General features: G+C 41.8%; 1 protein-coding gene across 1 annotated transcript in view; it reads left to right on the top strand.

Annotated features, from left to right (window-relative positions):
- Positions 1 to 17,602, top strand: part of FNDC3B (fibronectin type III domain containing 3B) — a 186,166-nt gene that overhangs the window by 148,898 nt on the left and 19,666 nt on the right. Inside the window, exons 20-23 of the mRNA XM_066556568.1 lie at positions 398 to 511; positions 2,769 to 2,918; positions 6,745 to 7,025; positions 13,559 to 13,771. Coding sequence (XP_066412665.1) covers positions 398 to 511; positions 2,769 to 2,918; positions 6,745 to 7,025; positions 13,559 to 13,771 — 758 coding nt within the window. The remainder of the gene's footprint in view (positions 1 to 397; positions 512 to 2,768; positions 2,919 to 6,744; positions 7,026 to 13,558; positions 13,772 to 17,602) is intronic.

The following is a 17,602-nucleotide window of genomic DNA, read 5'->3' as shown; positions in this document are numbered from 1 at the left end:
GTGCTAAGGTAAGGCAGAGGGACACAAACTGTTCCTCAGTTACTGTGTGCTCATTCTCACTTTTGGGCAAATTGGAGGTGGCTTCTGCTTTCATGAGCACTTGCTGCCACATGAGGATGCACAAAGGATGTACCTGCTCTCTGCTTGTTCCTGAGCTCACCTCACACTTCAGCTCTGAGTCATTTGTGTGGGCTCATCCTGAGCTCTGGTGTTTGGTGCCAGGTGTTGGAAACCCAGTCTGCCTTTGAGAAAGTTTAGCGTGCTGAAAAAGTTCGTGTGCTGTTCTTGGAAAGCTCTTGAGGGCTTAGAGATGGGTTTGAACCTGAATAATAATTAATAATAATAATAATAATAATAATAATAATAATAATAATACCACCACCTTGTTCCCCTGCAGTACGGGCCGTATTCAGAGGTGACAGAGGTCACCACAGCAGCAGGACCACCAGGCCAGTGCAGAGCACCTTCCCTGTCTTTCCTGTCCAACACACAAGTCCTGGTCAGCTGGGAGGTGAGTCAGGTCCCTGCCTCTTTGATTCCACCTTGCTTACCCAGACCAGTATGCTCAGCACAGAACTCAAAAGTGAGCTTGAGAGCTGTTCACTGGGCTGGAGCTATCTTGTTATGCAGGGAAACCCTAGGCAGAAACTATTCAATGGTAGAAAATCATCTTCTCTGCTTTGCCCTGAAGAATTACACAAAGTTGGTCATGGGTCTTCCAGAGCAGGATTCAGACACAAGGCCTCCTGCACTGGCATCAGATGATAGAAGTGCACTCTGCAAGCTTTTAGCACATCAGCATGTTCTCATTTGTAATTATAAATACAAATATTTGATTTTGGCTGAAACTGGAGTCTCTGATAAAGAATTAACTCTCCATAAATGCTTATGATGTAGGGCTTTTTCCCCCTCAAAAGTTTGTCTTTTCCCCAAATATTTACTTTTGTTTTAGTTTGTGTGCATTCCTCCTCCATTCTCCAGCATCTTAGGCATTGAGCTCAAGATAAGTGTTAGCTGAAGTGTATGGGAATGATTGGTGCCATTAAAGAAAAAATGTTGTGTAATTAAGGCAGAAAAGAAAGGATGTTACCATAAATAATACTGTGATGTGGTTCAATGGGGCTGTAGTTCTGCCACAGACTTTCAGTGAAAATATAGCAGCCACCCCACCACTGCTTCTATTGAGCTCCTCCCCAAAACAATGTCCCTGTTGAGAAAGAAGTCACTGGCATTCACAAGACGCTCAAATAAATTGTGCTGACAACATATCTAGATGCAAACATAATCTGCATTTAATTTAATAACACACAGGTGTATTTGGTGCAGTTTGGGGCTGTTAATATTTTTTGCAACTAGAAATTGCATTGAACTTTCAAATGTTGCCTTTTAATGGTCAGGGATTTGCTCTCCCCAGCCATGAAGCAGTGCTTCTGGTAGGTTCTCTATTTATTTGAAGGATATATTTGTTTACTCTAACTAAAAATGAAGCTGTGGCTTGCAGTGGTTATATTTTCTTAAAGTGTCATTTTTTGGCTGATACGAATTAAAAAGAAAAACAGTGAAGCACTGTGGAGTGTGGCTGGAGAGCACACTGTGGTGCCCATTGTGATGCTTTTTTTTCACATGTTGTTCTGAAATCTGGCTTAGGAGCTCTGGATGTTCCTACTGACACACCTGGAAGCTCTGAGGCAGAGCCAGAGAAGCCCCTGTGCCTGTGCAGGGTGGTTGCTGTGGTGTGCAGCAAGGCTCTGGGTCCTTGCACTGGAAATTACATCTTGCCTGTCACAATCACAAAGTCCTTGGAGGCCCCTCTTCTGCAGGCAGAGCAGGGCTTCCCTGAGCTGCTTCAGGCCACACAGCACAGCTCTAGGTAGTTCTGGTAAAAACACTAAATATTTTGGTTTGGGAGCTGTGCCTGTATTGGCTCATGTCCAGCGCATTCAGGCATTGAATTTGTGTTCCCCTAAATAAAGGGATTGCTGGGGATATGGGGAATGGGTCAGGTTTAGTTTAGATATTGGGAAGAAGTTCTGTGTTGTGAAGGTGATGAGACACTAAAGCAGTTTGCCCAGAGCAGCTGTGGCTGCCCCATCCCTGGAGGTGTTCAAGGCCAGGTTGGATGGGCTTGGAGCAGCCTGGGCTGATGAAAGTGAACCCCATGTCAGGGGTTGGAATGAGGTGATCTTGAAGGTCCCTTTCAACCCAAACTATTTGATGATTCTGTGATCCCATGGCAGTCTCATTGTGGATGTGAATGTGCCAGGATCTCACTCCCAGGTCCCATTCTGGCACTGATGGGTGACTTCCACAGGGGCCTCGGGCCAGCTCCTCCCTTGCTGAGGTGGTTCTTTCCTCAGCACATGAGTGACTGCTTCAGGCTCTGCCACTGCTTCCAGAGCTGTGTTTTGATCTCTCAGCTAGGCTGCACTAGATTGATGCTTTTTTTATGTTCTCCATGGTTGAGCTTCTGCCAAGCCAGTGGAGAGACAATTTATTCCTGAGTGTCCTGATGGAAGGCAAAGTAGCTGTGTACACTCATTTCTCTGAATTTCAATCAGGTAATTTTTGTGCAGAATTGTCCTGTTTCAGTAACCTCTTAGGGAACATTAACTCAGTACATTTCTATTTGCAGCAGTAATGGTGTATTAATTTAAAAATAAGGGTGGTAGTTGGGCTTTTTTTCCATGTACTTCATTCCTTCCCCAGTGAAACGCAGCGATCCGAAGTGCTCATTTCTGAACTGAACCACATAAATATTTGTGTTGCAGAGTCCTGAATGTTCTGGTACTGACATCTCTGAATACAGATTAGAGTGGGGAGAAGAGGAGGAATCTCTACAGCTTGCATATAGTGGCACAGAAACCTGCTTTGAAATCAGTGACTTGTCAGCAGCAACGCATTACTGCTGCAGGCTACAGGTAAGGCAGGGCTGCATGCATTGCCCTCTGAGAGCCAAACAGAGTTTCCTTCCACTGCTGTTCTTATTTTATCATTAGTCCCCTCTGAAGTTATTTGCTCTGCAAGGCAGGAGGAATGCACATTTGTTTTAAGCAATACAGACTGATGTGCTGCTTAAAACTTGTGTTTTGTTACTTTTGGTGACTAATGCTTGTAAGGGCCGCCTTGCCCTCTGATAGCAGAACAAAATGGTAATGGTTTAGAAAATTAAAAATATTATAATTTTCTTCATGGTAAGGAGAAGTAAATAATATCCCAACTGGATATTGAAGATTTCTCTGGCTTAAATAATGAATTCCAGCATCTGTTTCATTTATCAAGTAAGGCAAAGCAGCTGAGTAAATTCCTGTTTGTAGAGATGATACCTGCCAGAAGGTGAGTTCCCATCCTTGCCATTTTGTCTTTTAGATTTGTGAGACAGGATCTCATGTAGTCTTTACATTATTTCTTTTGCTTGATCTCTTTATCTCCTATATTTTCAGTAAAAAGTAGCAGTTAAAAAACATTTTGTATATCTGTATGAAAGTAAAAAAACAGGACTTTTCATCCTTTATGTCTACTGATAAATAAATGGAAGGTAAAGCAACTGGGAGTGAAGTAAAAATATTTTACTTAAGATACTCTTCCACAAGATATATTTGTATGTGAAGGCAGAACACCCCCACTAATCCAACCCAAATACCCACCCAGCTGGTAACATGTGGACCACCCAGGGTAACTTCTTTGATCAAGGACAACATGCTTCTGTTGAGTGTTTCCTTCTTATAGTTGTGTTTTGTTTTTTTTTTTTTTTAACCAGGATATTGAATTTTTTTCATTTTTTAGGGAAGAAGGTTTGGAGGAGCTGGCCAGCAGCCCAAGAGCTCAGGCCCCACAGCTCAAATGTATTTTGTGTCTTGGCCAGAGCTGGTCTGTGCCTTGCTCTGGCACTCGGGGGGAAGGAGAATGAGGGAATGTGTGAGAGGCTGGGAGGTGTGAGCCAGAAAGTGCCTCTTGTTTCTGCAAGAGGGAGAGCATTCAGCATCTGCTGGGCAGGGAGGAGGCTCTGAGACCACTGCTCTGGGGAGCCCAAGGAAAATTTTGTGTTAAAAATGGAAACAGCCAGCTGTATGGCATCTTTGATTTCCAGTGGGTGCTTATTTCAAACTACCTGCCACAAAAATGTTGCACAAATCTACTCAGTTTTTAATGCAGCCAGTATAATTTAATCCATAGGCAGAAGTTACAGGAAAGGCACAACAGCAAGAAGATATTTTATTGAAGTCCATCCGTGACTTAGGTATTACTTTCTGGAGAGCTTCATCCTCTGGATCTGATCCTCTGTATTATGTGAAGAAAAATTTCTTACAAGATACACTGTAATCTTCAAACAATTACACAAAAATGTCCCCACAAAGTAGATGTAAAAGGCAAAGAAAGAAACTTAAATAGTGTTAGAAATGTTTATTTTATCTGTTACCAGATTTAACAGAAAAATTTCCTTTTTAAAAATAAAGATTCCCCTAACCACATTTATTCAGCCTTCTAATAAACACACAGTATTGCTATCTCAATCTACAGTAATTCAATAAAGAGGAGAATTGAGGAATCAGGCATATCTAACTGCAGGGCAGACAATTGTCTTAACTGTTGCTCAACTTTTTTCCTGTAATGAATATTCCTGAAAACAATAGTGGCTTCTACAGAGGGAAATATTGTGTCACTTGGGGGTGGCAGGGGAAGGCAGCTCTGCAGCAAAGCCCCATCAGTTATGGTGATGAGATTGTCCAATAAAGCAGTTAAAAAACACCATTGACAATAAATTGCTTGGAGCAAGATACAAATGGCCAAACACGGGTTTAGAGGCAAGACAAATCATGTCATTGGCAGAGCACAAAACAGGGCTCACTTCTAACAGCTCCAGGAGTGCTGCATTAAATAGAAGATTTCCCCGGAGCAGGATTTGTTTTGAAGGGCTTTTTAAAGGCTGACAAATGTAACTTTATTATCTCTTTCTTCAATTGAACAAAATGTCTCCTGGAAAAACAGAACATGGCTTTGTGCTTGTATTATGCAGAGCAGAAATAAGTTATTCACTGCAGTTAAGCATAGATTAGAAATCAAACAGTTGTTTGATGTGTCCTGTCATTGCCCTCAGAGTCCTGCTGGCAACATGGTAAGCCTGGATTTTTCAATTAATTCTAACCTGATGGGAGACTCTGGGCTAACTTTTCCAAATGTAAAGGAAATTTGGAGGGTGCTGGGCAGCACTGAAGCTTTTTTTGTGGAGGTCTGTGCCTTGTGGACTCGTGTAGTTTCTCCTGTACCATGTTCTGTAAGCTCTCCCCATACCTTGTGTGCTGGCAGGATGCTGGGCTGTGTCAGGAGGAGCCCAGCAGGCAGATCCAGGGAAGGTGGTGTTGCCCATTTCATGCCATTCCTGATAACCTGGAGTGCTGCATCCAGTTGAAATAGGGATGTTCAGATGAGATAGCAAGAAAAAAATGCCACTGTGCAGGCAGTTAAGGATCTAACAGTGGTCCAGAGGGGCTGTGCAATCTACATACCTGGAATTTTTCAACACCCAACTGGAAAAAAAAGCCTGAGCAACCTGGTCTGCATTGTCTGACCCTGGCTGGAGTAGCAGGTTGGACAAAATGAGTCCCACAGTCCCTTCCAGCCTCTGTGGTTCTGTGATTGAGTTTATGATAATCCTGAGGAGGTAGCATCAGTCATTCCCTGGGCAATTCCAGTGCAATGGGTACAGCTCTTGCCACTGGCTGAGCATCAGCTAGCTGATAAAACCCCAGGCCTGTACAGCTGGGCAATGTTGGGCTTGCTAAGACAACAGCCTCTAATTCATGAGCAGAAAGGGACCAGGTTTTGAAACTTGGTTTCCTCTGGGATTCAGGATCTATGGCTTGGGATGAGAAGCTTGATGAATTGTTGCTCTCCTCTTTTGTGAGAGATACTGAGCTGTGTGCTTTGGTTGTGGTTTGGTGGTGAATTATGACTTTTCCAACTGTAATGATTTTGTGATTCTGGGGAAATGTTGAGTCATAGGCTTAATGCTGTGCTGAGGTCCTATATTCTTATTTCAGAAGCTTTTTAGCATTAAATTAGTAATCCATTTTCCAAATCAGGAACCAGGGTAGTTTTTAACAAGCCAAATATTCCCTATCTTTGGAGATATTTTGCTTGCATAAAGCATCTGTTTGGCCACCCTGCAATATGCTGGGGACTTTGTAGGGGGTGGTTCAGTAATTTTGGGTAGCCAGTTTACTGATGTCACCTGTCACTGGCAGCATGACTGTGACATTTTCCAAGGAAAATTAGGAACCAAATCAGGAATCAGGGTAGTTTTTAACAAGCCAAATATTCCCTATCTTTAGAGATACTTTGCTTGCATAAAGCATCTGTTGGGATATCCTGCAGTATGCTGGGGACTTTGTACTGGGTGTCTCAGTAATTTTGTGTAGCCAGTTTGCTGAGGTCACCTGTCACTGGCAGCATGACTGTGACATTTTCCCTTACCAACCAAAGTTTGCCACGGATAAAAAGGGAAAGAGAAATATTCTTTTAGGGAAAAGAGAAATATTCTCCATTTTTTTTTGAGACATTCCTGAGTGACCAAGGAAGATACTAATTCCCTAGGATAGCAGAGGCATGAGTCACGCTTCAGAGAGGAATCCAGCAGTGCACATCCTCTGAAGAATTCATGCAGCTCTTCCAGCACAGCTCATCATGATGAACTTGATGCACATATGAAGGAGAGCATTGGTGAATGTTCTCTGTTTTCACTCCCAGGCCATTAACCAGGCTGGAGCTGGGCCCTACAGCGAGCTGGTGAGCTGCAGAACCCCCGCGGCCGTGCCTGACGCCGTCTCCACCCTGTCCGTGCTGGAGGACGAGCACGTGGCTGCCTGCCAGCCCTCACCCTCTGTGTGCCTTGTGCTGAGCTGGGAAGAGCCCAGCAATAATGGGGCTGAGATCACATCCTACAACATCGACCTGGGAGACGTCAGCATCCCCGTGGGCAACGTGACCAGCCACGTCATCGAGGGCTTGCTGCCCGAGACCTCGTACCGGTGAGTGCTGGGGACGGGCACGGGCATCGCACAGCTCTGCTTCACTCAGGAGATGCTCCTGGCATGGAGAGGGGCTGAAAATGCAAACCAGCAACCCAAACACCCAGCCTAGGAGCACGGGAATCTGCAGTCATTCTTTGATGGAACTGCGAGTTCATGTTCAAATATTGTTTTCTCCCGCCTTTTTTCCTCCTTTCTCCTCTCCTCATATTATCTCTGACCTCTCCTCCTTTTTGAGCTGCTCTGCTAAGGTAAGGTTACACTGGTAATAATAAATTTAAAAATAAATAAATTTTAAGAATAAGAAATAATTAAAATGACAGTGTTCCATCTCATGTTTTTTCAGCTCCTTTGAAGTACTGTTCCAAGGGATTAAATTATTAAGTTATTGATCCCTGAGCAGGATTAGCAATTTTCACACAATGAACTTTTATTTGTATAGCTACAGCTATTTTTTGTCTCTGCTATATGGAGATTAATGAAAACATGATCTGAATTTAAAACCAATTTATATTGCTTCAGAGTCTAAATTGCTAAGTGGCATTGCCAAAATTTTATTAGTTTAATGTTCAGGCTTATATGTTTTCTCCCTAATTGCTAATTAAGAAAGAAAAATGGTTCCATGCAGGCAATGAACAGCAATACAACAGAATGTGTGACAAAAGAAATTCTATTCTAAGTACTGTTCTAATAAAGACCGAAATTTGATCACAGAGTTGTAAAATTAGATGTCACAGACTTCCTGTAACATTTTTCTTTCTTTTAACTTTGTATTCAAGTTCACAGTCCTACAGATCTTGTAAATTAGAAGTTCATAATTCAAATTTTATCCTGTACCAAAGAAAAGAGAACTTGTTTTAGCAAGGATACAAATACATACACTAGAAGTTTTTTAAAGTGAGGAGCACACATTGCTTGCTCACAGATCATTCATATACAGTTGAAGAATTTTTTTATGGATTGGTCACCCAGCTGTGGAGATGCATCATCTTTGGGCAGTCTCATATTCCCTGGCTTCTCCTCAAATGTTTGTTCAACCAGGACCCAAAAAAGCTGGAAAGGGAACTTTGAGCAGCTCACTCAAGACAGAATGTGGCATTTAAATTCTTCACCAAAGTCTTATTTCGGTCTCTTTTTTAGCTGGTTTTTGATTGTCTGCAGCTTCCTTAAGGGAAATGTCTTCTTCGAGGCTTGGAAAGAGAGATTGGAATGATACTTTTTGCATTCTTGTTTCATTATTTTGTGAACAGCACCATATTAGTTTTAGTCAAGGATTCGTCCTGTCTCTGGTCCAAATGAAACAGCCAAAGCCACAAGCATTAACTGTTCTAAATATTGTTGCAAGACTAAAAAAAACCCACTTGAAGAACACAGGCCAGCGGGTGGCTGATCAGAAGTAATAATGTAGGAAAGCTCTTTTTTTGAACAAGATCAGAGAAAGAAACCCCAAATCTTACATCTCATTCCTGTAAGGGAAGACAAGTGACTGCAGTTGGATTGCAAAAGCACCTCATTAGTAGTTTGAAGTATTATTTTGCTAATGAAAAATAGATTTGTCAAAGTGTTTTGATCATTAACTTTTTCACTGATATTTCTTCTTCAAGCCTATCTCGACACCTGTCTTTGATCAGGCACTGTCTGCCCTGATAAATCCTTAAGGATTATCAGGCTCTCTGCTAAATGTTGGTGCATTTTCTACCCTCCTTGGCTGAATCAGAGGAATGTTTCAGAACATCACTGATCTCCATCTCTACGTTTCTCCACTGATGAGTCTTCTTTTTGTGTCAGTTTTGTTTAACACAACTTACTCTTCTCCCTCTCAAGTGTTTATTCCCTACTGTGTTTAAAAACACAGTGAACATATTTTTCCTAGACTAAACAAGCCAAGTACTACTGGGTTGGAGGCTCTGAACTCCCTTGCCAAAATTTCAGCAGAATTTGAAGTAAATCAGCAAAGAGTTTATATGTTTCAGTTGAGTTAGAATTGCAGTATCAATGGTTTTGGTTATGGGAAACCAAAATTGAAAGCAAATCTTGGTTATTATGAATCCAACAAGTCCAAAACTGGAAATTTAAATTGTTTTGGGTAGGGGGTGATTGTGAAAGCCTGGCCATGTGGGCCCACCCTGTTAGCTTGGGTCTGGCACTGCTTTACTTCCAGCTTCTCTGTGGGAATGGCCATAATGGGAGCAGCCCAAGAGCACACAGGGGAACTCCAAGCTCTCTGCAGAGCTGGGCTCCAAGCTTTGTGTCTTAGCAGCAAATCCAGCCAGCACCCCATGAGAAGGACTTCCATGCCAAAATGCATTTAAGGCAGGAGGAAGTGGAAGATGCCTCTGTCACACTGCAAGTGGCCGTGGTAGGGCTGAGTCAAGAGAATCCCTGCTCAGACCCAGCCCAGCTCTGCTGCTGCACAGAGCAGATGCCTCCCCAAAGCACTGTGTAAACATCCTGGCTGGTGAGCAGCTGCAGAAATATGTCTGAGTTCTGCAGTCTCTCTGCTTTATTGACATAGCCACGAAGCTCTGGAAACTCAGATTATAGGGTAATATACTTGGCCTGGTTTTCTGTGAACTGATGTAACTAGGAGTGAGTTAATAAATATTGCACAATAAATAAGTATTCAACAGTCACAGAAACACCAATTTTCTATTACAGTCTGTTCCCAAGCTTCACTTAACACATTCCATAGATAATTGTGTTCTGCTGTTGAGATACTTCACTGCAAAAAAACTTCCAATTTTTAAGAATGTTTCTCCTCTGAAGTTACACAGTGTACAGAAATATATAGTAGCATTATCAAATTTCAATAGCAACACTTAATTTGGTTTAGGAATAAAAATTCTATAAATATTTTAGATTTTTAAACCATGTCAAGTGAAAGTTGGGTTGGACTCAATGATCTTGGAGGTCTCTTCCAACTTAGTCATTCTGTGAATTCTGACAGATCATCCAAGATCTAGAAAAAAATTCATGTGAATGCTCAAGTTAGCAAACTTTAAGCAGTCTATAAAACAAAATATATTTCAGAGTGTCAAGCTAAGTCTTCTCCCAGGAGTCTTGAGTGGGGATTTGTGGGGCAGTGTGTGATTGCTCTCCATCGTGTCCAGGCTGTGCTGATGGTGGAGGATGCTGCTTCCCCTCCCCTTTGGAAGTCCATGGCCTTTTAACTCCCACAGGTTTCCACATGTATTGCAACTGGTGGCATTCCTCTTATGGGAACGAGGGAATCAAAGTCTTCTCATGTCAGACTTTAAAATTAATTCAAAAGTTGATTTCCCAGTTTGTTGCAATACTATACAAAGGATTTTGTGACCAATCTGAAAATAGCATCCTGTTTAGTGTGTTTATTTTCCTGGGTCAAGAATCTCTTAAGAGAGAATAGTCTGTTAAATATCATTTCATGGTTTCTAAATTTGCCTAGTCTGATTTATGATTTTTCTTTCTAAATGTTTAAAAGTTTTAGTAGGAAAATGTGAGAATGAATACAAATATTATTGGTCCAGATATTCCTGCAGAACTAGGCAGTATTCTTAAATACAGTCTTTATATTTTCAAAAAACTTGTTGTCAAATTGTGATTGTCAGATGGTTTAACAGTCTTTCTTTCCAAAAGGATGTTTGGGGTATTTTCACTTAGAAACCATTAGTGGAAAAGTTGAAAGGAATTCAGGAAGTGCTTTTGCTGCAAATATTTCTACTTGTCTATATTATACTTTTACTTGAAAATAGAGTTGATTTTTCCCAGTACCAGTTCTGTAAACAGGAACTGTTTTCCAGTAAATTGTGGATGCTCTCTTGCCCACCCTGGCTGTGCCACCCAGCTGGCAAAGCTCACTGTCACAGGATGGGGCAGGGACACTAAAAAGCACCTCCATCTGCTCTTCCCCCTTCTCCACACGGTCCTTTCTGCCTTTTCTGCTTCCCTTCTTCCTTCTCCTCTTCCCTTTGGACTTTCTGATCCCCATGGAGCAGACACTGCTGGGGTTCAGATGGAGGTGACACCAGGGTTTGGGTTGCACTGCCATGTGCACAGGAAACACAAAATTGTTGATTTTGTGTGTCTAATGAAGCTCAGGCCCTGGGAATGATCAACAGCAAAGAGTGGCCACATCAGCCATGTTAGAGTCAAATGAATGAATTCCTGCTTTCCCAGTGTCATCACTCATTTGTAAAGATGCCTCTCTCTATTTTGAGGCTTAAGAGTTTCCATCAGTCTTACAGTGCTCCAGAGTACTCCAGAGGGGAGTGTGTGTGTGCATGTTTGTGTGTGTCAGAAGGGGGGAGCAAGAACTCTGTGCAGCAGAACAAAGCAAGGAAAGAAATGAATGAGGAGACACTTTTTTTTTTTTTTTTGCCTTGTGCAAATACCTGGCAAAAGCAAGACAAGGAAGTGTAGGTTTCTGTGCATGCATATATCTAAAAAGTGTGATATTGGAGAGAGATTCATCTCACTGAGTGTTTTCAGGTGTGGTAGCTGCCAGCTGGAAACCAGCTGAGGTTACAGTGCTTGAGGAGAGGAGAGGCTTTGTTGTTACTGGGACTTTTAATACCAAACAAAAGGATATATACTCTAGTGCATGCTGCTGTAATCAATCTACAAAAGCAGTAGTAGCATTTTGTAATATAGCTCTAACTGTTTATGTGCACATGCTAATGGTGAGCTTGCTAGAATCCAGTGAAAATACAGGCAGGCTTTGTTTTTTTTATTGGAAATACCATTAAATATTGATGTAATGACTCTTAAATGTAAAGCAAAATGGTAATGTAATATGAAGTAAGATCAATGCTTATATTAATCACACTTCTTCAGATACTAGAAAAACCTCTTGTTCTTTCTATGCCTGCAAGCAGCAGTTGAAGGGGAGGCTCCCACTAGATCTCTGTGCCATCCCCCTTAGGGAGGAAGAGGAGGAATGTAGTGTTACAAGGTGGTCAGGATGCATTTCCTGAAGCTAGAAGGAAGGTTAAAGGGAAAATGCAGCTCCACACCAAGCAATATGTTACCCTTGTTAATGGCTGGGTCAATAAGCAGAGTTTTAAGCACACATTTGCATATGACTGTATACACACTGCATTCTCAGTGTGCAGTGGCTTTAGCTGACTAACCAATAGATCAGACTTCATTATTTTGCAATATGGTTATTAACAATATAACCTTTTATGTTCTTGAAAGGCAGAGAATACCATTCTGGAGAATTTTTCCAATGGGGAATACTCTCTTGAGAGTTTTTTCCCTATCCCTTTAACATACTTTTTTCCTGATGGTAGAGCTGAAAAATTGCTGTTAATTAAAAGTAATTTTTCATATGTTGTCTGTGTGAACTTGCATCACTTTGTCCTTCAGTCAAAATAAGTAGCTTTGCCAGGCAAAGACAGTTCTTGTAAAGAGTCTTTACCCATGAGAAAATACAAGGCTGCTGTGCACAGGATTTCCAAAGTAAATGGCATCTCGCCAGCTAACTAAACTAGGCTGAACTATCTTAAACTTAATTAGTTTTCTCCATCCTGATCTTTCTTATTTAGTCTTTGATTACCAAACTTTTGAAACCTTTCAGGCTCATCTGTACCAATATTTCTATTTACAAAGTCCTCAAAACTGTTTGGAAATACAAATTTCCACATTTTGGTATGGTGCTGTTGATGTTACCATAGTCAGAGACTGCTACTCCCCCTCACTCTTCTCTGTGTTAGACTAAGGTGCAGACAGGTGAGAGAAAATTAACAAAGCAGAAAGCAGGAGTTGTTATCTTAAAGAAATAGAATTTAGAAGACTGGCTCAGTCTTAAGAACATTTCCAAATTCAAGCTGGTGTGACCAGGCAAGTGCTCTGCTTTTCTTCTTGATGTCCTCCAGTAGCTCAAGGGCCTTTGTGCATCTGGTGAGGGTGACTTGGGTCCAGCATTTATTTGATCTAATGAATGTTTCAGTGGCAGTTAACATTTCTGCACTTTCTGGCAGAGTGTAGGAGGTTTGTGGATTTAACCTCCTTCTTTGGGTCCTCCCAGCAGAGTTTCCTGTGCTTAAATAGTGTGCTTTGTGAGACTGAGAGAACACTGCTCTGGGCTTCAGGGTGATGGCCAGCATGGGGATGGGTTTCATGGCAGTGACACCAGTGCTTTCCCTGAAGGATTTCACCTAAATTAGTCCATGATCTCTGTTAGACAACCAGAACACACTCTTGCATTTTATTTACTCGCGGTTGAGCACTTCACGTTTTCCAGGCTGTGCTTGTCCTGTGCTGCTGCCCCTTGTCCCTGTGGCTGAAGGAGCTGTCACCAGGTCCTGAGACCCAAACCTTCCCCTCTGCCTCTGCATTTCTGACATCTTCACTGCACCTCTTACAGTCTAAACAGGGTGATCCTTGTTGTGCTGGCAGAGCCTTCCAGTGTGCCCCAAACAGCCCTGGGAGCTGGGTGGGCAGGCATGGAGCAGGCAGCCCCAGAAGGTTCTCTTGCCCCTTGGGATGTGTTCATATCAAGAACCTCGTGAAAGCACTTCATTTAACATTCATCTTCTTGCTGTTCATTTTAGGATCAGGATCCAGGCTGTCAATGAAATTGGAGCTGGACCTTTTAGCCACTTTATTAAAGCAAAAACCAGGCCATTGCCACCCTTACCTCCACGGCTGGAGTGTGCTGCAGCAGGGCCTCAGAGCCTGAAGCTGAAGTGGGGAGACAGCAGCTCCAAGCTCCACTCTGCTGATGACATGGTCTACATCTTGCAGATAGAGGACAGAAATAAAAGGTAAGAGAGATGAAACTTTTCCTTGTGCTAATGAAAAAGAATTCTGGTTCATCATAACGCAGTTGTGAGTGAAAGAAAAATTCTGTTTTCCTGATTGCTTTGTGCCTACCAGTATGTACAAAATACTGCTTTAATAGGCATTCTGTGCCTGTAGTCTGAGCAAGTTATGCAGTAAAGCTGTGAGTGATAAAGAATCACGGAATCATTAAGGTTGGAAAAAACCTCTAAATTGTTGAGTCCAACCATTAACCTAACACTGGCAGGTCTAACAGAAATCAATCCTGTGCTGGTGACATTTCAGCAAAATCCTTGCCTCTCTGCCAGTAAATTTAAAATCAAGTTTCATGGCCACAGTGCTTTTACCTTTTGGGATATATGAAATAAAGATACTGCTTTACTACTGTAAAGATACACCCAGCTTGCTGTGTGTATTCATAAAGCCAAGGGTTACAAATTAGATGTCTAGGTAAGGTAAAACTGAGCAGAACAATGTTTTTTGGGCAAGCTGGTGGTCTTGATTTTATAGCTGTAATGTTTTACAGCATTAGAAAATACAAGCTTGGTAGCTCCACAATAATTTTGAAATAAGGTGTGCAAGAAACAAATAACTGTGTTTAAATTAAAGAGTCTGTACTAAGCAAAAACTTATCTTCCCATGTGAGCTTTGTATGGGAAGATTTGCTGATGTAGATCCAAAGTTGTGATGAGATATATTCAGTTAAAAAAGGGAAGGAAAGAAAGACAATATGCAAGTTATGCCTAACAGTCTGAGCTCTTCAATGAATAAATATCATAGATGGTTCATAATTTACTAAGAAACACTCTCAGCTACTTCAATTAGTTAAAATAAGGGACTTATCGAGTAGAAAATCCTTAGAGACCTTCAGCACAGATCATAATTTGAGGTAAATTAGCACAATTCCTTTAATTTAAATGGAGCTGTGCTGAGTTTATGCCAGCTGAAGATCTGGCCCAAAAGCTCTAATTTTAAGTAATAAACCCACCATGAATAATGCCTTAATACCTCCCAGTATCTCCACTGTACTGATGCAGAGAGGGTACACTGTATTAATCCTGAGAGGTGTCCAATGAATACAAATACCCATTTGAAAGTCTGACTGCTGCAAACAGCTCCCTCAGAGTGCAGTGATGCTTGGCAGGAGCCCATCACCTGCAGCACCCTGGGATTCAGTCAGCTCTAAAGACACATCCAGCCAGGCTGCTTTGCTTTGCTTTCATGTAGCACTGCAGGTAGCGTGGTGAAGAGCTGTAAATTGTTTTTAACTTGTCTTTATACCTGGGAAAATAGGAAGTTGCCTTGTAAGAATAAAATGTTACCTTGCAGCAGGCAAGGGAGGGTTTTTTCTCCCTTGCTTTGGCACACAGCTTTAGCATGATCCTTTGCTTTCCTACAAGCTTTTCCCACTGCAAATGGTCTCTTATGAGCTTTTAATTGGGAGCCATTTGGACTTGATACTCTGCTGGATCTTCTTAGCTGTGAATTTGACTTAGAGTCCACATGATCTCCCAGAGATGCAGAGAAGCTGCTCCTCTACATTGTGCTGTCTCCTCCTGCCTGAACTGAGCTATTCCATGAAAAGGCTCCCTTTGGTGGTTGGGTTTGGAGCAATTAGCCCAGATAATTCCTGAAATGAGCCAGGGCTGGGCCATGGGCATGGCAGAGTGGTGGGATGGGTGCACTGTTGTGTTTGAGAGCAGCTGGAGCTGGCAGGTCCTGGCCATAAGATCTGTGCATTTGTTCCCTGTCTGGCAGTCTCTTTTTGCTTTCCATTGTGTGCATTGATCACAGTGAGAGATGCCCCTGCAAGGTGCAGTTCTGTACATCCAGGAGAGCTGTCATCCCTGCTGGGCAGGGAAGGGAAGGACCATGCAGGAGCTGGTAGGGGCAGCAGGTGCTCACAGAGGTAGGAGTCCTCTCTGAGATCATTTCCATTAATCAAACCCTCTGAGGGGTTGCTCACCCCTCTGTGTGCTTGTGGAAAATACTGGAATACAACTCTCTGAGCATCACTGGCCTCTCCAATTGCACAGTAAGCTGTGCACATATGAGGGAGCAATTAAATGGGATATTTTAGCTGGAAGGGACCTGCAGTCATGCAGTGTGAGTGCCTGGCCAGTTCTATGCTGGCCAAGTTAAAGGGTGTTGTTAAGGGTGTTGTCCAAATGCCTCTGAATCACTGACAGGCCTGGGACTGACCAGCCTCTCTGGTGAAAAAAATGACACAGAATAAATGATCTGGAGTGATGTTTTGGGAGTATTTTATGGTTTGAAAGAGTTGTAGGAATGTGCCATGGTGTCCCCTCTGTTGGGAGAAGAAATAGTACTTGATTCAGGGAAGGAGGTTGTGGTTTAAATCTTGGATAACTGAGAATGACCTCTGTCATATCCCTGGTCTTTCAGAGAACATTGTTACTGTATTCCCTGAAACATCTGAAATTACTGAAAACAGCTTTATATTGAAATCCCTCAGTTCAGTATTATGATTGTCCCTTCTTTGGTTTAAAATGGAAGTTACCTTTAAAATGCTGTTGAAGCATTTTCACAAGCAGAAGTATAAAGATGAGCGAGTTCTTTTAAGAAAAGGAAATAATCAGCAAGTCCCATCCTGACCCAATAGCTTTAATGGCCTTGTGGTAAAGACTCAGCTCTGGCTTTATGTAATGACAGCCAGTGCTCTCCAGTGTGTCCTGGTCATTAAGGAGTGTTTTCAACTTTTTCTTTCTGTAATGAGGTGTAACAGGCCAGTTGTTGGAGACCAAATGTTTCATTGATTGCAAGACCTGTGAAGCAAAATACTTGGAAATCTTGTGGCACTGATTAGTGTAAGGGCTTGAGGAGGTGTGCACAGCAGAGATGTACCTGCGTTAGCTCCCATTAGCTCTTCGGGGTGTGACATTTAGGAAGATGAAATTAGCATCACTTGTCCTTTCAGTTATGGGTAGCACTGAGTGGAAATGAAGAAAAATCTGTTTCTGGAAAGCTCAGTACATAGAAACGTTAGTTGAGAGTAAGTGACCTTTATGTAAGGAGGACTATGAAATTCTTTTCTTTCTTAAATAAACTATCAGTTGTGACTTCATTTTCTAATTGTGGTAATGTCAAGAAATTTATGTTAATCAAATTGCACTACTTTCCAGAATACTATGGATTTTTTTCCTCTGTGGAACAAGTGAACTTAATTAATGTTTTTTATTTTCTTCCTGCTGTACTGTAATTAATCTTTAGTTGTTCCCACAACTAATTGCACCTCTTAGTGTCTTAAAATGGTCACAATATCCAGTCTGAAAGGGAGAATTAGCAAGTAAATTAAGAGTGGGTCATTTATCAGTTGCTTGTGTTCATTTTCGATGACTGTACGTCAGCTGAGGTAAATTGTGTGATTTTTGTGTGTGTAGAGAATCACAATCAATATATACACATGTAATTACATTTTAAGGGAGGGCCACTGGTAAGACTGACTGAGAAACATCCTCAACATATTCTTTAAAAACATAATGTAAGGATCATTGACAATTGTCCCACACTTCTGTTGCCTTCAGTTGGTGGTAGCAGGGAGTGGTTGAATATATGAGCCTCAACCTGGGTGTTTGCTCTGCCTTAACTTGAAGGTAGAATAGAAACACAGAGGGATGAGTTGCTGAATGTGCTGCCCTTGCCTGATGACTTTTGCATAATCATCCCCTGGTTCCTGCAAGTTTCAAGCAGTCTAATTAAAAAATTGTTTACACTCCTGATTTGATCAAGACAATTTACACCCATTTTAACAGCAATTACTGCTATGTATCAGTCCTACTGGCTTGTGAAATTCT

Source organism: Molothrus aeneus, chromosome 10, assembly GCF_037042795.1.
Source record: "Molothrus aeneus isolate 106 chromosome 10, BPBGC_Maene_1.0, whole genome shotgun sequence".
Lineage (NCBI taxonomy): Eukaryota > Metazoa > Chordata > Aves > Passeriformes > Icteridae > Molothrus > Molothrus aeneus.
Note: the sequence above shows the minus strand (reverse complement) of the source record. Positions and strands in the feature narration are given on the sequence as shown.